The sequence below is a fragment of the Centruroides sculpturatus genome, unplaced genomic scaffold (genome assembly GCF_000671375.1).
Source record: "Centruroides sculpturatus isolate CEXI.00-Female unplaced genomic scaffold, Cexi_2.0 scaffold60, whole genome shotgun sequence".
Taxonomy (NCBI): Eukaryota; Metazoa; Arthropoda; class Arachnida; order Scorpiones; family Buthidae; genus Centruroides; species Centruroides sculpturatus.
In genome coordinates, this window is record NW_019384349.1 from 1,259,139 (window position 1) to 1,279,550 (window position 20,412).

At 30.7% G+C, this 20,412-nt stretch overlaps 3 protein-coding genes and 1 long non-coding RNA gene across 5 annotated transcripts in view; 2 read left to right on the plus strand and 2 right to left on the minus strand.

Annotated features, from left to right (window-relative positions):
* Positions 1-7,266, plus strand: part of LOC111637066 — a 16,070-nt gene extending 8,804 nt beyond the window's left edge. The window contains exons 15-28 of the mRNA XM_023382479.1: positions 1,811-1,908; positions 2,862-2,958; positions 3,020-3,072; positions 3,144-3,240; positions 3,308-3,439; positions 3,520-3,757; positions 4,295-4,434; positions 5,287-5,416; positions 5,490-5,559; positions 5,646-5,754; positions 5,826-5,914; positions 6,392-6,532; positions 6,931-7,096; positions 7,189-7,266. Coding sequence (XP_023238247.1) covers positions 1,811-1,908; positions 2,862-2,958; positions 3,020-3,072; positions 3,144-3,240; positions 3,308-3,439; positions 3,520-3,757; positions 4,295-4,434; positions 5,287-5,416; positions 5,490-5,559; positions 5,646-5,754; positions 5,826-5,914; positions 6,392-6,532; positions 6,931-7,096; positions 7,189-7,266 — 1,638 coding nt within the window. The remainder of the gene's footprint in view (positions 1-1,810; positions 1,909-2,861; positions 2,959-3,019; positions 3,073-3,143; positions 3,241-3,307; positions 3,440-3,519; positions 3,758-4,294; positions 4,435-5,286; positions 5,417-5,489; positions 5,560-5,645; positions 5,755-5,825; positions 5,915-6,391; positions 6,533-6,930; positions 7,097-7,188) is intronic.
* Positions 7,267-12,139: 4,873 nt separating this feature from the next.
* On the plus strand, positions 12,140-13,927 carry LOC111637280 (beta,beta-carotene 9',10'-oxygenase-like). The gene has a single exon (XM_023382754.1). The coding sequence runs from the start codon at positions 12,251-12,253 to the stop codon at positions 13,805-13,807; it is 1,557 nt and encodes a 518-aa protein (XP_023238522.1). The 5' UTR covers positions 12,140-12,250; the 3' UTR covers positions 13,808-13,927.
* A 1,204-nt stretch (positions 13,928-15,131) lies between these two features.
* LOC111637287 (cytochrome P450 3A19-like) lies at positions 15,132-19,286 on the minus strand. 2 transcript variants are annotated; one of them, XM_023382765.1, is made up of 11 exons: positions 19,192-19,286; positions 18,980-19,119; positions 18,610-18,847; positions 18,102-18,241; positions 16,989-17,118; positions 16,847-16,916; positions 16,662-16,770; positions 16,503-16,591; positions 15,874-16,014; positions 15,641-15,806; positions 15,132-15,553 (listed from the first exon to the last, which is right to left on the minus strand). In XM_023382765.1, the coding sequence occupies exons 2-11, from the start codon at positions 19,043-19,045 to the stop codon at positions 15,476-15,478; spliced, it is 1,227 nt and encodes a 408-aa protein (XP_023238533.1). In that variant the 5' UTR covers positions 19,046-19,119; positions 19,192-19,286; the 3' UTR covers positions 15,132-15,475. The 2 variants fall into 2 exon arrangements, with proteins under 2 accessions (XP_023238533.1, XP_023238539.1); XM_023382771.1 differs by lacking the exons at positions 18,980-19,119; positions 19,192-19,286 and adding an exon at positions 18,908-18,925 and having other exon boundaries at positions 15,134-15,553.
* An 85-nt stretch (positions 19,287-19,371) lies between these two features.
* On the minus strand, positions 19,372-20,231 carry LOC111637321. Its single transcript, XR_002758671.1, has 3 exons — positions 20,180-20,231; positions 19,467-19,563; positions 19,372-19,405 (listed from the first exon to the last, which is right to left on the minus strand). It is a non-coding gene; the product is annotated as an uncharacterized LOC111637321 (long non-coding RNA).
* Between the last annotated feature and the right edge of the window lie 181 nt (positions 20,232-20,412).

Below are 20,412 nucleotides of genomic sequence, written 5' to 3' on the forward strand. Positions count from 1 at the left end.
GGGCGTAGTCGAATGGTGCACACTCGGTAAGTAATCCTATAATTTTTTGTTTATAGCATAGTTTATACAGATTATTCCCAAAAAATTATACGTGTTTTGGAAATGTTGAGTGGAATTAGTCTAGAATCGGTTAATTTTATAGAAGAAAACCTTTCAAACAGCCTTAGTCCGTAAAGTTCACACCTATCGGGCTGCGATTGGCTCATGTATTTAATCATTCCTACAACGTAAAATTCGATTAGCGTGGAACGTATCTAAGCGTTATAGGGGGGTCTACTGTACAGTACTTAAATGTTTAATAAACACGTCACTTTCATAGAAATTGCGCCCTGTAATTTTCAAAATATCTTCTAGCCATACAATGTGGCCACGTTACTCAGTATATCGGGTAATAGAGCATTACACAAGGCATTTTTACACGGCTATCAAATATGACACTTCAAAGTATTACCCTGAAGGGTCATGTTTCATAGGTAACAAAGTAAGTTTTCTAAGTTCCTTTGCTACCTACCAAATCCATTATATGTAAATTTAATATTAAAAGTGTTTCATCATTTATGAAATACAGTCGATTCCCTATAACGCGGGTTCATATAATGCAGATTCGTATATCGCGGCGAAAAAATTGCGACCGTATTCGTATAAAGACGCTAAAAGAGACTCATAAAATGCGATAAAACGTCATCGCAGACTCGTGTCGCGACAGGATTGGTCAAATCTGGACCAATAGTGGACGAGCAGCCGAACTACTTACACGCTACGGAGAGTTTAGGCGGGTAAGTTGAGTTTACTATTGTCTGTACAGTATATAAATTAGGTACTGTAATTTTATACATTTCTTATTTAACGCCATAAAAATTATTTCTATTAATGATGTCTCCAAAGTTCAACGACCGTGGCGTACCGTGGCGTACCGTGGGTGTCAGCCGCCCGGGGCAGAGGAAAATTTCGGCCCCCCTTATTTAGGTATTTCAATTTAAAAGACCAAAATTCAGTTTTGTCACAGAAGAAGCAATGAAAAATTCGGTGGCAGCGCAGCGACCTGTTTAAAATAGTTCTATTGGATATTACTGGTGTATATGAACGCGAATGAATCATACAAGCAAAAAATAAAAAATAAAAAAAAAGATCAACAGGTTACGCAGGAATTCCTGGGACGAAGTTACTAGTTCACCCGGCGAGCCAATTCCCGGACTGTCCGGACTATAGGCGCGATGCAAGTATGGATTACGATGTTTCAAATTTTTACAAGATATTATTATTATTTATTGTGAAATTTTGCCGCCTCCTAAAAAGTGCCGCCCCTACCGCCCCCCTTCGGTACGCCACTGAGAAAAATAACTTATCAGAAAACGCGCCCGCCGTTTGGTGCGCTGCTCCCTACGAAAACAAGCTTAAGCAATGGCGCCGTCGAACGGTGCACACTCGGCAAGTAATCCTACAATTTTTCGTTTATAGCATAGTTTATACAGATTATTCCCAAAAAATTATACATGTTTTGGAAATGTCAAGTGAAATTACTCTAGAATCGATTAATTTTATGGAAGAAAACCTTTCAAACAGCCGTAGTCCGTAAACTTCACACGTGCCGGGCTGTGATTGGCTCATATATTTAAGGATTCCTACAACGTGAAATCCTTGTAAAGCGGAACGTATCTACCGCGTTATAGGGGGTCGACTGTACGATAATAATTATTCGTCATTGATAAATAATACAAAACTGCAGCGTAATTCATTACGTTATCTGTAAGCAAAAAAAAATGGTATAAATTATGAAGGTCACTTCATTTGATAAAAGACTAAACTTTAACAAGTTACTCAACACTCTACCTACTTTCTCTTCTGTCTCGTAATGTTTTTGCAAATATTTTTACCAGTTTTCTCCATTTTGTTGTATTTATGGTATCAGTAAGTAGTACAAATTTTAATTAATTAATTTCTAAGCAATAATACGAAATATTCAGCCGAAAGCATTAAATAATTTTTCTTTAGTTTTAATATAAAAATCAAGATACTATGTCGTTCTATTGAAAGTCAAACAGTTTAGACTGGTGTGTCAATACTTTTATCATTAGATTATCTTAAATTTTGTAAATTATTTATATAATGTTATAATGTCTGAGATGTTTTTATGGTTTCATTTAAATTACATATAGTAATTGTTCCCAATGAAATGAAATTTTAATAGATTTTAATTGTGAGTTCAATATTTATTCATTTTTAATATTGCTTGGTAATACGATTTTAATACTGTAGTTGCTAGGTGCGATAGTTTTAATGTTGATACTAAACGCCAATGAGGTAGCCCGTTTCGTTTAAAACGACCTGTGTTATTGGCTTGCTGTAATCAAATGGTATTCTAATCAGCTTATAATTATAATGTTTTTTTTTATTTTTCATTTTTTATCTGTACATAAACAAAAGAATACAATGAAATCGATAAAGGGTAGGAACTGTGTGCAATATTATATCAAAATAACGGTGTTTTGATCAAACAAAACTGTTTTTACACATGTATATTTTAATAAACTTTTTCTTTTATTATTATTTTTAAAAAGTATTATAGTTTGTACACATATCAAAAGAATACGGCAAACATTATAAAGATTTTATACTCTTATAAAATGTGTTCTGATTTACACAATCTCATTTTATTAAACATTTATTAAAGAATATTCTATGAAGTTTTATTTAAAATTTATTCAGAAATGTTTACAAATATTTCATATAAAATTATTTGTGAAATTGTTATTAACTGGTATAATAAAAAATTCTTATAATATATAACAAACAATGAAGAAATCCTACCGGTTTCTTTACAATTATCGTTGAATAATTTATTCATTTTCTCATTTGTCTAGAAAAAGAAGGAAGCAGTTTTCAGTTTTCAATAAAATCGGAATTCCCGGGCCTCAACCAAACATATTTTTTGGAAATTCGTTGGAAATATTTTTAAAGGTAAATTTTAAATACATTTTAAATTTAACGTTATGAAGATAATTATAATTTGTTTTTATAGGGACCTTTACGGACCCACAAAGAGTGGATTTCCAAATATGGCAAAGTTCTAGGGTAAGACAGCTTTATCCTTGTTTATTGTTTATTATAATAAATATAAATATTATAAATTAATATAATTTCAGATATTATTATGGCACGACTCCGGTTTTGTTTGTTACAGACACGGAATTATTGAAAAATATTCAAATCAAAGATTTCCATAATTTTTCAGATCGAGCGGTGAGGAAAGTTTATTTTAACATAGAATAGTACTCTAAAGATTCTGTACAAGTGAAAAAATTTTTAGATTCTCCATACAGAAAGCAAAGAGCAACTTTCAAATCGATTAGCTCATAATTTACTTAATTTGAAAGGTGCAAAATGGAAGCAGATGAGAAGCGTAGTTACACCTTCTTTTACCACAAGCAAGATGAAACTGGTATAAAAGTATAAAATCGTTATAATTTATACTATAGCAAGTATATATAATCATATATAACATTTAATATTATGCATTAGATGTCGCCCATTATAAACGATGCCATTGAACTTCTGTTAAACAATTGTGACAAATTATGTGTCTCGAAAGAAGCGTTTGATTCCTATGTTCTGTACCAAAGGCTGACCATGGATGTAATTGTCAGAACTGCCTTTGGTTTCCAGACCGATATTCAGATAAATCCCAAAAGTTCTCTTTATAAATTGTGCAAGATTTTTATGAATGCACCCTTTAAACATTTGTTTCTACTCTTTACAAGTGAGTCATTTTTATTTTATATAAATCAAACTTCCATAAATAAATTTCTAAAAGAATAAGTGAAGCGTGTAATACCATAATGTTGTAAATGCCAAAAAAGAAACTTTTCAGGAGAGGTAAAAGAAACTTTTTTGAATAAATGAATTCATTTGAATTTTACGATATAATGATAAAACTTACTAGGTTACAAATTTTCTGGAAAATCAAATCGACGTAAGTATAAGCCGTAACGTTTTAAACACCAAAAGTCAAGTGACTTGCACTCTGGCGCCTTAAATGGCACTCACACGAATTCATCTCCAAAATACAGCCACTTATAGTGCCAATATCGCCAATATTCTTTTGTGGAAGAAAACAATGCATTTAGAATTTAATACTTCATTAAACCGTATGTAGAGAAAAATGGCATTTACAACATTATGTTATTGCACGCTTCAAGTATTAATATATGATAAATATTGTAGCTTAATGTACCTTAAGTTTTCATTTTAATATTTATCAAGGATATCTTCGTTTATTATACTTATTTTTCGTTAGGATCTTTTGAGTTTCTCCAACCGTTTTTTCGACTTGTTCGTATCATTTTTGGTGCGATAATCAACAGAGGTAGAAATCCTTTGAATGAATTGTTAGATAATTGTGAAGCCATCATCTACTCTCGCAAGAATAATCCTACAGTAACGATACAAATTTCATATTTATTTTATATTCATTTCAATGCATAGAATAGTTATGAAATTACTTTCTCTGGATGGAAAGACGGATAGAGACATCGCTGTAGACATTAGTAGATAGTACTTATCTAGAAATATGTTGAAGCTGTTTATCAAAGAGGAAGCTAGTTTAAAGTTTTGTCATCAGGGAAATAAACGGCAATGGAAACACAATCTAAAACAAGGAAATCAAAATTTCATGTTTACTTATTTCACGAATATGTTATTAAAACCACTGCTCAATGTGTTAGCCATCACAAAACCTGACATGATGAAATGATGAACAACATGAGCAACTGATTTGTGCGGCAGTACTGGACGTTCTGTTTGATGTTCACTATCATATCCACAGACGAGTATACGCCGTCGTCATTCGCTGTCTTTCCGCAATTGCAATGATTGTAGTAGCAGGGACTGAAGACAATTTAAAAAATACTTTATTGCTGCACGCTGCAGTTCCTTTACTTTTTGACCATATTCAAAGGTATATTCCCGTTTCTGCAAAGACAGAATCAAATGCACGAAATTATGGTCCATGCTTTTATTCTCAGCATGTCGTTTCTACTGACAGACAGAATATTGAGTACTGTAGCTGCTGCAATATCATATTCGTGAAATCGATTTTAATCTGTTTTTTTCTTCTTTTTTTCCTAGTAACAAAATTTGATCTAATTTTTCATTAAAATGCTTCTGCGTATTCTACATAAGCCACCTGACAACTTTGCAGCGATATCTCTCCTCCGTCTACCTAGAAGAGACTCCAATGTAGGGAAATGTATCTTTAATTACTTAATACATTACTTTTCGTGTATACAGAAAAGACGAACAGATTTTCTCCAATTGATGATCGATGCCCGAATCGAAGATAAAGCCAACATTGATTATCAATCTCTAGCTGCTAGCGAAAGCGTCGACAAAGAAAGTAACGAGAAAGAATTAATTAACGGTATTTCCTGTATTAAGAACATTAATATCCAATGAAAACTTTATTCCTTCTAAACTGGTATTTTCATTTGTAGGCACTTCCAACTCTAGATCATTGACCATAGACGAAATGGTAGGAAATGCATTATTATTCCTTATTGCTGGGTATGAAAAATTCAGAAAATTCAATATGATTGACTTGTTTACGTTAATTTGGAGTGTTTTAGTTAGAAACATTTAACAAATGTTAGGTTCGAAACTACAAGTACAGCTTTATCTTACTGCTCTCTGATGCTGGCTAATTTTCCGGAAGTTCAAGAGAAGATTAGAAAAGAAGTAAATGATCTGATGGAAGAAGGGGTAAATGATCGTCAATGATTGGATTATTTATGCTGTCGTTTTCTCAATAAATATAAATAATGTTTATACAGGAAGAATTAGATTACGGTTCAGTACAGAAATTGCAATATATGGATCAAGTACTCAAGGAGACACTTCGTTTGTATCCGCCTGTTTATTTGTGAGTAGTTTATGTTTTATTTACCCAGAAATAATAAAACTTCACAAATTATTTGATAACAGTATTCTAGACTTGGCATATAAAATAATTGTATGCAAAACAGCTTAATATCAACACAAGTTTATTTGTAACATTTAAAATTACATCAGTTGTAATAATAGAAAGTAGTAAAATATTACAGAATATAAAATATTGTGGAGCTAAAGATTTGCGTAGAAAACTGTTTATCAAAATAATAGTTATAAATTAATAATTTAAAACCAAATTTAAAAATATATTATACATCGATATAACTCAATACCACTCTGTTTACTCCGACTATGTAAATTGGAGTTACAGAAAGTTAGATTAAACAAAATAAAATTTTATATATTAACCAACAAAATAAATTTTATCAATAATACAAGTTCTATTAATAATACGTTCGTTATAAATCTATTCAAAGGAATATTTACTACATCTTTGAACTTTTCTCAGATTTGTAAACAGAGAAGCCTCCGATAATGTTCAATACGATAATATATTTATTCCGAAAGGAATGTCTATTCAAGTTCCAGTTTACTGGTTACATCGCGATCCGGATAATTGGGAAAATCCCGAAGAATTTCGTCCAGAAAGGTAAAATATAAGATTTAAATATCTATTGTGTTAATTTTTATGCCTTTTTGTCCTTATTCACTATTTATAATTGATTTTGTATACTAGAACTTTCTATATATTAACAGGACTTATTATACTGGAAAATTATGGATGCAGATATCTAGTCTTACAGTTCAAAATAATGTTTTTTATTATGAAAAATATGGAACGCATCACGCAAAATTGTGAAGCGTTCCATATTTTTCAGGTGAACTAAATAAAGAACATTATTTTTAACTGTAAGACTAGATATCTGCATGCATAATTTTCCAGTATAATAAGTCCTGTTAATATATAGAAAATACTAGTATACAAAATCAATTATAAATACTCTATTGTGTTAGTTTATTAACACACTTTGCACGCTGGTGTTACAGGTTTGCTCCAGAGAATGCAAACAAACACAATCCTCTTTCGTGGCAACCGTTTGGAGCGGGACCCAGAAACTGCGTGGGAATGAGATTCGCAATGATGGAAGCCAAATTAGTTTTGGCTCGGCTATTACAAAAATACCGTATATTGCCGTGTGAAAAAACCGACAAGGTAATTGATTTTTGAGTGCTGTAGTCAGGTTATAATACTGTAATAACTTAATTTAATAATTTATAAGATGATTAATTTTGTATTTTTTTTAGCATCCCATTCGGTTGAAACCTACGCCGGTTTCCATCAAGCCGAAGTATGGAGCTTATGTTAAATTAGAGCGTTGCTGATCATTCTATATTCTGTTATGGAATTATCAAAACATTTTGCCAATTAAAATGTTTTTTGTTGAAGATATGAATAATACTCGGCCATGAATAGTTTGTTGCTAAATTTGAGAAGTTTATAAATAAAATAAATATAAAGAAAAAAACATTTTGAATTTTTTAATAAATTTGTAAACGTTAAGGTAAGTTGAATGTATACGATTGATAACGTGACGTACTAGATTAGGAAATTCCCTTTGAACGTGTCGATAGTAGCAGTGACATATTGCAACATCACGATACAGTTGGTTCTATATTGATTTTTTCAATGGAAATAGTTAATTTTAATATAAAATATTAAATTATATTTTAAAATAATATGTTAAACTAAAATTTTCTTGCATATTTCTAGTATTATTAATTCGAACCACGTAAACCGATTATCGTGTAAATCTACAATTAGGGTATTCAGAACTTAACACATGGCAGAAAATCATTAAAGCATTTCTTGAATTTAATAACATCTCTTGAATGCAAGGATAAATTTTTATAATTTTTATTAAAATAAATATAGTATTTCTTTCTCACCATTAGAAAATTTCACATCATACTCGTGAAAAGTAAGGGAAAAAATTGAATAATTTTGACACAAATGACACTTTAAAATTTATATTTTAATATATTGTTCATTGATAAAATTTTTGTTTCTGCACGCAATTATTGTTTTATACTTTTCAATCAATTACTAGTTCTATTGTTCTATTGACGGTGTTAATTTTACCGACCGTTTTAACTCTCTGGAGATAAATAATAAAAGTCTTTCTGAAGAAATTTCAGATTTAAAACAAGAAAATTCTACAATGAAACGAGAATTAAATATAATACAAGAAAAATTAAGGTCTATGGAGCAAGATGTTAATAATACAAGTTTAGAAATTGCTGGACTTCTTACTTTGTTAAATGAAAAGTTAATTGATATTGTTTATAAGGTTATGACATTTGTGATTAATACATTTGATAAATTATCTATTGTAAATGCCTATAGGCCTAAACTCCTTTCAAGTGAAAGAAATTCAATGACATGTAAATTAAAGCCGATTATAGTGAAATTAGCAAATATTACATCCAAGCAAAAAATTACTGATAAAATTAAAGAAAATAAACTCAAAATTACTTCTAGTGCATGTAATATAATTAATGAAGAACATAAAATTTATATAAATGATCATCTTACACCGTTTGTGATAGAAATCCTTTTATATACAGGCCTATATATATAACTAGAGTTTTAAATAAGGAGGGGAAAATATTAAATACTTGGACTAAAAAATGGTATAATTTACATAAAGAGTAATGCAACTTCTCTATCTTCACGAGTGTCTAAGTTAGAGTATATTGAGAGTAAATTTCCTGATGGATGATTTATTAAAATATAATAAGATAATTAATTTTTATAGGGACGGACTCTATATGTTTTATAGTAATGTAATATGTTTAAATAGTAAATATCAGGAGATAAATCATATTATATCTGGATATGATTGTAATTTTGGAATACTGGCTTTTTGTGCGACATGGACTAAAGAAACCCACACTTCGTTTAAAATAAATAATTTTAATATGAAAAAATCGAAAGACAACCTAATCAACACGGAGGTATAGTNAAATTTACATACTTAAGTACTAATAGTTCACGAAAATAATAATTTTCGTAAACTATTATTACTTAAGTATGTAAAAATTTATTACATTTCCTGTTGTACGAGGGTTTTACCCAATTCTCGAACCGTGTCAGAGTGAATCCGTGCTATAGAAGTGCCGTGTTATACGGGGGATGGTACCAATTCTTGAACCGTGTTAGAGTGAATCCGTGCTGTAGAAGTGCCGTGTTATACGGGGGTTACCTGTACTGGCTTTTTGTGAGACATGGACTAAAGAAACCCACACTTCGTTTAAAATAAATAATTTTAATGTGGAAAAAATCGAAAGACAACCTAATCAACACGGAGGTATAGTTTTGTATATAAATAAAGATTTGATTTATGATGTAATACCTAATTTGACATTTACTAAAGAGTATATAGATGTGATGACAATATCTGTCAATAAAATTTTCATTATGGTTGTTTACCGATCTCCGTCTTCAAACTACAGTTTATTTTTCTATGTAGTAATTTTTATAATTCATTTCAATATTACTAAACTAAGGAACTATAAATTACTTATCATTGGAGATTTTAAGATCTACGTAGAATTTTGGCAAGAAATTAAACGTCTGCCTATCGATATAGTTAAAACACAGAACGACATACAAATTAATCAATTGAAGTATATATTGAAGAATTCATTCGTGAATTAAACTCAACAAAATGTGAATGCACGATTACTTATCGCTCACTGAATTGTTCATTTCGTAAAGAAGCTGCATATTAATTGTTATCGTGATAATAAAATGCCTCATCATTCTTATAAATCTTTGAATTCGTAGGAAATAGAAATTGCTGGCGTAACAACGATTTTCTTAGAACGAATTGTCGAAATTAGATCCAAAAAATTAATGATTTATACTTTATATGATTAGGAAAAATATTTTTGATCAATCATAATATATATATATATATAAATAAACGTGTGTGTCCCTATATTTCACTTTTCCGCAAAAACTACACATCGCACATGAATGCTGTTTGTATGTGGTGGTAGCCCCAAGTTTCCATTTGTGCACTATGGGGGTTGCGTCTTGATAGCTATAAGGGTGTGGGAGATATGGGGCTGAAAGTGGTTTTAAGTNGTAAAGAAGCTGCATATTAATTGTTATCGTGATAATAAAATGCCTCATCATTCTTATAAATCTTTGAATTCGTAGGAAATAGAAATTGCTGGCGTAACAACGATTTTCTTAGAACGAATTGTCGAAATTAGATCCAAAAAATTAATGATTTATACTTTATATGATTAGGAAAAATATTTTTGAATAATCATAATATAAATATATATAATTGCTGTGAAATTCCAAATAACGTACGTTAAACAGTAACCTTACATAGCATGATAATGAATATTTCAAAGTTTTAATGAGTTAATTTCATCTTTTATAATTACATTGATAGAAATTTTCATACATTCTCAGAAGTTAATATATTTTAAATATAAAATATGTATGTAAAAAATTCAAAAAAAGGTAAATTAAATAATAATAGTGATAAAACAATTATTCTTCCCTTCTTCGTCGTGTAGTTTTAGGTTTCCCTGTCACTACAGATTCTAATCCCCCGAGATTCATTCTATAGACTGTAACTAAACTCGACAATGAAGAGCACATTGTCCGTTTATTCAAAGTTCAGTGTCGATTTTCTTGACACGTCTTGAACGGGAGCTTCTGTGCACAAGATCAATGGAACACAACATAATGAGGGTTTGGCAAAAAATATCATTTTCCGGAAGTCTCCTGTAAACAGTTTGTAATGAAAATACGATAATACCAGTAGCTTTAGACAGCTGATCAGATAACAGCTACGTCGTACCAGATATTCTTCTGTTAGGTCGCGTTGTTAATGTCAAATAGCGGTCTTGTTGAGAGAGATTAACTCTTGGGGGTCCGACATCATCTGTTCTTTGAAATCTTGCTCAACGCCTGGATATGATGCTGTGTGGCATATTCAGATGCTGGGCAAATCTCTCTGAGACTGTATTCTAGTCTTTCAATAGCGTGTTTATCATCTAGAAACGTTTGCTCATCTTGACAATGTTTATTCTTGCTGGAAGATTATGCTTATTTTGAGCATAAATGTATAATAAAATGCCTGCAGAATCAGATATAAACAAGAGGCAAAATTTTTGTTTCGTAATCGCTTCGATTTTTTCCACTCTGTAACTCTGATTACATTTACGTCTGAGAAAACAGACAAGAGATAATTATTAAAATACAGATAAATTTATTTTGGGTGGGAATTCTCAAAGAATCTTTTATTTTGTTTTGAGTTTGTCATGTTCAGATGCTACAAATGGGTCAGATAATTTACATATGAAAAAACATTCAACACGAAAATGACTTTTATACTGCATTAATGTCTGTTCGAACTGATTTAATTTCTTATCAACGCGATAAGATATTATAGGTTATTCTTAGTTAAACAATTGCTCAATTGTTTGAAATTTTTAACTATGTTATTAAAATTCACAAGTATAAAAATATCCTACACGAGATTAAATAACTATTATGACATTTGTGATTAATACATTTGATAAATTATCTATTGTAAATGCCTATAGGCCTAAACTCCTTTCAAGTGAAAGAAATTCAATGACATGTAAATTAAAGCCGATTATAGTGAAATTAGCAAATATTACATCCAAGCAAAAAATTACTGATAAAATTAAAGAAAATAAACTCAAAATTACTTCTAGTTCATGTAATATAATTAATGAAGAACATAAAATTTATATAAATGATCATCTTACACCGTATGTGATAGAAATATATATATATATATGTATATATAAAACTAGAGTTTTAAATAAGGAGGGGAAAATATTAAATACTTGGACTAAAAAATGGTATAATTTACATAAAGAGTAATGCAACCTCTCCATCTTCACGAGTGTCTAAGTTAGATTATATTGAGAGTTTANTATTTAGTTAATAAATTAACCAACATATCAGATGTCTTAAAGAAATAGAAAAAAAGAGGATGATAAATATATAAATTTTGCTGAGTCGTTTATATAGATAGACAGACTGATTATAGTGATTGCAGCCTGTTGCATCTTCCGTTCGTAAATATTTTTCGAAATATCTAAATTTATCAGCAATTCAGACGTGTTCAAAATCCATTTCTACTGTTATTAATGTAGGAAACGTCGCCTTGTTATCTATTAAAATGACCTTGTTGACACGTTCCTCTGTGTAACCTTGGTAATAGCTATGTGGCGTGAGCGTAGATTAACTCGTATCGATATCGATATATGTATTTAACGGCACACATTCGACAGGCTTTAAAGCATCAAAATGTCGTTCTATGGACAGAGATCGTGTAAGAAGGACGTCGTTGAACCAATCGACGGGACGGTAACGGGTGAAATTCCAACATGGCTGAAAGGTTGCCTTATAAGAAACGGCGGGGGAGCTTACGAGGTAGGACAAGATAAATATAAACACGTTTTCGACGGTTTGGCTCTCATGCATAAATTCAATATTGCCGACGGATCCGTTACTTATCAGAATCGGTTCCTACACAGTGATAGTTACAAGAAAAATATGGCTGCACAGAGAATAGTGGTTTCGGAATTTGGCACCACGGCTTTTCCCGATCCGTGTAAAACTCTCTACCAAAGAATTTCCTCCATATTTTCCCCTGCAGAAGTGACAGATAATGATCTCATACATTTTACTAAATACGCAGACGATATATATGCTTGTACAGAAACTAAGTATATTAGAAAGATAGACGTAAAGACACTAGAAACACTCGACAAAGTCGACTTATCAAAATACTTATCTGTATTCAATGCAACAGCTCATACTCATTGCTCTCCTGACGGATCAGTGTATAATGTGGGTAGTGGAAGTGTTGGTGGATATCCCACGTACAATATCTTGAAGTTTCCTGCAAAAGAAAATGACAAAGATATGTTTCAAGAGGCCTCCATTATCTGTTCCATTCCTTCCAAGTATCGATTTTATTTAAGTTATCAACATAGCTTTGGAATGTCTGAAAATTATATAATTTTTGTAGAACAATCGTATATGATGTCACTTCTTGCCATGTCCACTAGAGGCATAACTATGAAAAGTTATAATGATTGTTTACATTATTATCCGAAAGAAAATACTTATTTTCATGTTGTAAATGTTAAGACGGGAGAGAGATTGCCGACAATATATACTACGGAAGCTTTCATGTTCTTTCATCAAATAAACACATATGAAGAAAATGACCATCTTATTTTAGATATTTGTTGTTACGACAATGCCGACTTTGTTAAATCGTTAATTTTCGATAAAAATACAAAGGCCAAACAATTTATCAATAGTTGCCATGCAAGACGATTTGTTTTACCATTAAACATTCAGAAATCCGGTAAGGTTAATCCAGAAGAGAATTTAGTTAAATTAGAATATTCGCAAGCAAAAGCGTATCTTCAGAAAGATGGAAAAATCATGTGCCAATACGAAAGCCTAACTCCCGAGGAAGTCACAATGATGGAATTACCAACCATCAATTATAAAGTATATAACGGTAAACCTTATCAATACTTCTATGGAATCGGATTTGTAGCTTCAATTGAAGAGAGATGTTTGATCAAAGTAGATGTTAAGAACAAGTCAATACTGAAATGGAACGAACCTAATACATCTCCTTCAGAGGCAGTCTTTGTTCAGAAACCAAATTCTCTTGTGGAAGACGAAGGAGTGATATTATTTTCAGTGTTACACGATGACAACGAAGAAAAAGTTTCTCTTGTAATTTTGGATGCACAGAACTTTAATGAAGTAGCCAGAGTAGATTTTATGACTGGATCCATTATACCTGCTGATTTCCATGGTTTGTTTCTTGAAAATTGAATTGTTTTCTGTAAAAAATCATAAGAATTTGTATCTCATATAGATAAATGGTTTATTTGATACAATGCTTACACTCTGTGTAATAAAATTTAGCATATTAAAATTATAAATTTAAAATGATTTTCTTTTCCAAATACAGTTGAATCTCTAATGGCCATAACGGTCACCTTTCAACAGTGGCCAATTTTTACATTTCCGTCAGTGGCCGTTGTTCAGAGATTTGACTCGTTCGTTGTGATAGAAATGGCGTTAAGATTAAACAATTAGATTTGTAATACATATATCTATGAACAATGATGGTGTGTTTGTACAGATAGTCGTTTTAACCGCTTTTTTTTTTTTTTTTTTTTGTTTATAAAGCCTAAAAGTCTCAATTTAAGAGCTTATTTTCAGCGCCTAAAACGCCACTTTTAAGGGCCTGTATGTCCGCTGTCTAGCCATGTAAAACTTTACAGCAAGTTATAGAAAATTTTAAAACTTATAATGGTTCAAAATACTCACCCACCTGTTCAATTCCTGTATATCATCCTGTAGGTGGTTATCTTCAATACGTTTTTTCACACGAGTGACTAATCCAGCCATTTCTTTCGTACATATTTTGCATTGCATCCTGCATGCTGGTTTTCATGGATATCCAGAAATTCGTTTGTACTGGTTCCAGATATTATCAAGCCGTCTTCCTGCACTCGTTTTTCACTTAACAAGTAACAACGATAATAATGTTTTTCTTTTTTTCCATTCAAGTAATATTACAATACATTAGCTGTGTTGCAGGCGCAGATTCAGTATGGAGATGGGGGCGATCGCTCCCCCAAGTTTCCAATATTCCAATAACCCAAAAACTCAGCGTTTAGACATTAAAACTTAAAACTGTCAAACCCATCTATGGCTCGCTTGTATTGGATGGATTTGATAGTAGTACCCAGCGTGCTGCTTCTTCATAATATTAAACTGTTTTTAACACAAAAAAATAAAGGTTTCTAAATAAAACGTGTATTATTGTTTTATTTCAGAAAAACATAAATTTCCAATCCTGATAACAAGTTCTTATTATAAACATAATAAACAGCTTATAGCAGATATACAATGCATAATATATTTTAAACAACTTGATACTCTTTCGAAGTTCAGGTACTCGACCTGTACTTCAAAAGTAGTGAGGATGAGAACGTAGACGAAGAAAATTTCAGTTTAACATATTATTTTAAAATATCATTTAGTATTTTATATTAAAATTAAGTATTTTCATTGAAGAAATCAATGTAGAACCTATTGTATCGTGACGTTGCAACACGTCACCGATATTTTCGACACGTTCAAAGGTGATTTCCTAATCTAGTACGTCACGTTATCAACCGTATACATTCAACTTACCTTTAAAAGTTAAAGGAAAATAATAAAACAAATAGCTCTTATAACAGATTTATAACAGATAACCCAACATGTAATGTTGGGTTAACATGTAGAAAAAATATTCCTCAATTTCCCATATTCATGTAACTCTGAATTTACACAATTTGTAAATGATTAGAAAAATTCAAAATGTTTTTTCTTTATATTTATTTTATTTATAAACTTTTCAAATTTAGTAGCAAATTATTCACATATTTAACAAAAAACATTTTAATTGGCAAAATGTTTTGATAATTCCATAACAATATAGAATAATCAGCAACGCTCTAATTTAACATAAGCTCCATACTTCGGTCTAACGGCAATCGGCGAAGGTTTCAACTGAATGGGATGCTAAAAAAAATACAAAATTAATCATCATATAAATTATTAAATTAAGTTATTATTATAATCTGACTATGGCACTCAAAAATCAATTACCTTGTCGGTTTTTTCACACGGCAATACACGGTATTTTTGTAATAGCCGAGCCAAAACTAATTTGGCTTCCATCATTGCGAATCTCATTCCCACGCAGTTTCTGGGTCCCGCTCCAAACGGTTGCCACGAAAGAGGATTGTGTTTGTTTGCATTCTCTGGAGCAAACCTGTAACACCAGCGTGCAAAGTGTGTTAATAAACTAACACAATAGATATTTAAATCTTATATTTTACCTTTCTGGACGAAATTCTTCGGGATTTTCCCAGTTATTCGGATCGCGATGTAACCAGTAAACTGGAACTTGAATAGACATTCCTTTCGGAATAAATATATTTTCGTATTGAACATTATCGGAAGCTTCTCTGTTTACAAATCTGAGAAAAGTTCAAAGTTTGTAGAAAATATTGCTTTGAATGAATTTATAACGAACGTATTATTAATATAACTTGTATTATTGATACAATTTATTTTGTTGTTTAATATATAAAATTTTATTTTGTTTAATCTAACTTTCTATAACTCCGATTTACATAGTCGAAGTAGACTTAAATAGAGTGGAGTTATATCAAAGGAAAGAAGCTGTCTGTATAATATGTGTTTATGTTTGCTTTTAAATTATTAATTTATAACTATTATTTGATAAACAGTTTTCTATGCAAATCTTTAGCTCCACAATATTTTATATTCTGTAATATTTTACTACTTTCTATTATTACAATTGATGTAATTTTAAATGTTACAAATAAACTTGTGTTGATATTAAACTGTTTTGCATACAATTATTTTATATGCCAAGTCTAGAATACTGTTATCAAATAATTTGTGAACTTTTATTATTTCTGTAAAAAAAAAATCTACTCACAAATAAATAGGCGGATACAAACGAAGTGTCTCCTTGAGTACTTGATCCAAATATTGCAATTTCTGTACTGAACCGTAATCTAATTCTTCCTGTATAAACATTATTTATATTATACAGAAAACGACAGGATAAATAATCCAAACATTGAGGATCATTTACCTCTTCTTCCATCAGAGCATTTACTTCTTTTCTAATCTTCTCTTGAACTTCCGGAAAATTAGCCAGCATCAGAGAGCAGTAAGATAAAGCTGTACTTGTAGTTTCGAACCTAACATTTGTTAAATGTTTGTAAATAAACACTCCAAATTAACATAAACAAGTCAATCATATTGAATTTTTCATACCCAGCAAGAAGGAATACGAATGCATTTCCTACCATTTCGTCCATGGTCAATGATCTAGAGTTGGAAGTGCCTACAAATGAAAATACCAGTTTAGAAGGAACAAAGTTTCATTGGATATTTGTGTTCTTAATACAGGAAATACCGTTAATTAATTCTTTCTCGTTACTTTCTTTGTCGACGCTTTCGCTAGCAGCTAGTGATTGATAATCAATGTTGGCTTTGTCTTCGATTCGGGCATCGATCATCAACTGGAGAAAATCTGTTCGTCTTTTCTGTATACGCGAAAAGTAATGTATTAAGTGATTAAAAGACACGTTTCTTTAAATTGCAGTCTCTTCTAGGTAAACCGAGGAGAGATATCGCTGCAAAGTTGACAGGTGGCTTATTTATAATACGCAGAAGCATTTTAATGTGAAAATTAGATCAAATTTTGTTACTAGGAAAATAAGCAAGACCAAAAAAAAAAGAAGAAAAAACAGATTAAAATCGATTTCACAAATATGATATTGCAGCAGCTATTCAATATTCTGTCTGTCAGTAGAAACGACATGCTGAGAATAAAAGCATGGACCATAATTTCGTGCATTTGATTCTGTCTTTGCATAAAGGGGAATATACCTTTGAATATGGTCAAAAGGTAAAGGAACTGCTGCGTGCAACAATAAAGTATTTTTTAAATTTTCTTCAGTCCCTGCTACTACAATCATTGCGATTGCGGAAAGACAGCGTATGACGACGGCGTATACTCGTCTGTGGATATGATAATAAACATTAAACAGAACGTCCAGTACTGCTGTTTTTCGGTTTCAAATTACATCAATGAAAATGGTGAAATTCATGCACTTACGCTAACAAAAGGCAATGTACAAATCAGTTGCTCATATAGTTCATTATTTCATCATGTCAGCCTTAGTGATGGCTAACACATTGAGCAGTGGCTTCAATAACATATTCGTGAAATCAGTAACATGAAATTTTGATTTCAGTGTTTTAGATTATGTTTCCAATGCCATTTATTTCCCTGGTGATAAAACTTTAAACTAGCTTCCTCTTTGATAAACAGCTTCAACATATTTCTAGATAAGCACTACAGTATTTACTATTAGTAGTACTGTATTTGCTAATGTCTACAGCGATGTCTTTATCCGTTTTTCTTTCCAGAGAAAGTAATTTCATAACTATTCAGTGTATTGATATTAAATATTGATATTAATATTAAATGAATATTAAATAAGTATGAAATTCGTATCTTTACTGTGGGATCTTTCTTGCGAGAGTTGATGATGGCTTCACAATTATCTAACAATTCCTTGAGAGGATTTCTACCTCTGTTGATTATCGCACCAAAAATGATGCGAACAAGTCGAAAAAACGGTTGGAGAAACTCAAAAGATCCTAATGAAAAATAAGTATAAACAAAGATATCCTTGATAAATATTAAAATGAAAACTTAAGGTATATTAAACTACAAAATTTATATTAAAATATTATTGCGAAAGATTTAAAATTGAATTTAATTATTGTTTTTAAACTTATTTTCTTTTAATTGTCTGCGATTATTTCACATTTGTAACTGATTCAAAGCTAATTACAATTTATAATATCAACAGACGGTTTACATTGTATCCAATCTGCGTAACATAAAAATATTTTAAAAAATAAAAGCTATAATAAGCATTTGAAAAATTTATGATATATTAATACGAATTCTTTTAGAAATTTATTTATTAAAGTTTGATTTATATAAAATAAAAATGACTCACTTGTAAAGAGTATAAACAAATGTTTAAAGGGTGCATGAATTAAAATATTGGACAATTTATAAAGAGAACTTTTGGGATTTATCTGAATATCGGACTGAAAACCAAAGGCCGTTCTGACAATTACATCCATGGTCAGCCTTTGATATAGAGCATAGGATTCAAATGCTTCTCCCGATTCACAAAATTTCTCAAAATTGTTTAACAGAAGTTCAATGGCATCGTTTATAATGGGCGACATCTAATTCATAATATTAAATGTTATATATGATTATATATACTTGCTATNAATGGGCGACATCTAATGCATAATATTAAATGTTATATATGATTATATATACTTGCTATAGTATAAATTATAACGATTTTATACTTTTATACCAGTTTCATCTTGCTTGTGGTAAAAGAAGGTGTAACTACGCTTCTCATCTGCTTCCATTTTGCACCTTTCAAACTAATTAAATGATAAGCTAATCGATTTGAAGACACCTTGTTGCTTTCTGCATGGAGACTCTAAAATATTTTTTCACTTGTACATAATGTGTAGAGTAATATTCTATATTAATTAAACTAAACTTTGCTCACCGGTCGATCTGAAAAATTATGGAAATCTTTGATTTGAACATTTTTCAATAATTCGGTGTCTGTAACAAACAAAACCGGAGTCGTGCCATAATAATATCTGAAATTATATTAATTTTACAATATTTGTTTTATTGTAATTTAAAAGGATAAAGCTGTCTTACCCTAGAACTTTGCCATATTTGGAAATCCACTCTTTGTGGGTCCGTAAAGGTCCCTATAAAAACAAATTATAATTATCTGTATAACGCTAAATTTAGAATGTATTTAGAATTTACCTTTAAAAATAATTCCAACAAATTTCCAAAAAATATGTTTGGTTGAGGCCCGGGAATTCCGATTTTATTGAAAACTGAAAACTGCTTCCTTCTTTTTCTAGACAAATGAGAAAATGAATGAATTATTCAACGATAATTGTAAAGAAACCGTTAGGATTTCGTCATTGTTTGTTATATATCAGTGGTTCTCAACCGGGGGTACATGTACCCCTAGGGGTACGAGCGTAAATCGAAGGGGTACATCTAATTTTCACTATAAAATGGCGTATGTTAATCAATTTGCAGTAAATTATTAACACAAGAAACAATAAACATCAAAAACTTGCTATAAAATATCCCAGTGTGAACACCGATTTCCCTTTTAACAGTCTAAACAACTTGTTTATCCACTTGATTTGCGTGTCTATTTCTGCCATTAGCGCCAAGTGAACATGTATCGAGTAAAATTACGGTTTAACCGAGCATTAATTATAGAATAGAAAAAATTTGTTTTTTCTATTTTATAATTATTGCTCGATAAGATTGGGGCTTTTCTTGGTTTTACTGGACTACTGGTATTAGGAATAACGAGGCCTGGATCGTACCCCCACCATGCAATGCGTGTCACTGCATGCATGCATTACTTGATATTTAGCAAATTTAGACGTTACATTTGTTACAAAAATTGAAAGATTCATGTATTGTTCTTCACATTATAAATTAGCAGCCATTACTTTTAAGGTCAGTACACAATTATAATCTCTATTTAATAACGCGGGAACCAAATTTTGAAAAAATTGCTGAAGATTATCGCAACAAATATCCCATTAAATTTTGTTAGAAATTATTGTAGAATAATTTAAATTTTCTTTATTGTTAATTATAATAATTTATTTTTAGGAAATGTAATTTATGCATGTATTGAAATGACTTCTGCGATTTTATATAATATACGATTGAATATAAA

Bases quoted from the DNA above. Each gene is read 5' to 3' on its own strand.
- LOC111637287 (XM_023382765.1), bottom strand. From the start codon at position 19,045: ATGGAAGCAGATGAGAAGCGTAGTTACACCTTCTTTTACCACAAGCAA. The intron at 16,592-16,661 runs GTAAATGATCCT...ATGTTTATACAG, and splicing joins ATGCTCTGATGGAAGAAGAG to GAAGAATTAGATTACGGTTC. The intron at 16,015-16,502 runs GTGAGTAGATTT...AACTTTTCTCAG, and splicing joins TTGTATCCGCCTATTTATTT to ATTTGTAAACAGAGAAGCTT.
- LOC111637280 (XM_023382754.1), top strand. From the start codon at position 12,251: ATGTCGTTCTATGGACAGAGATCGTGTAAGAAGGACGTCGTTGAACCA.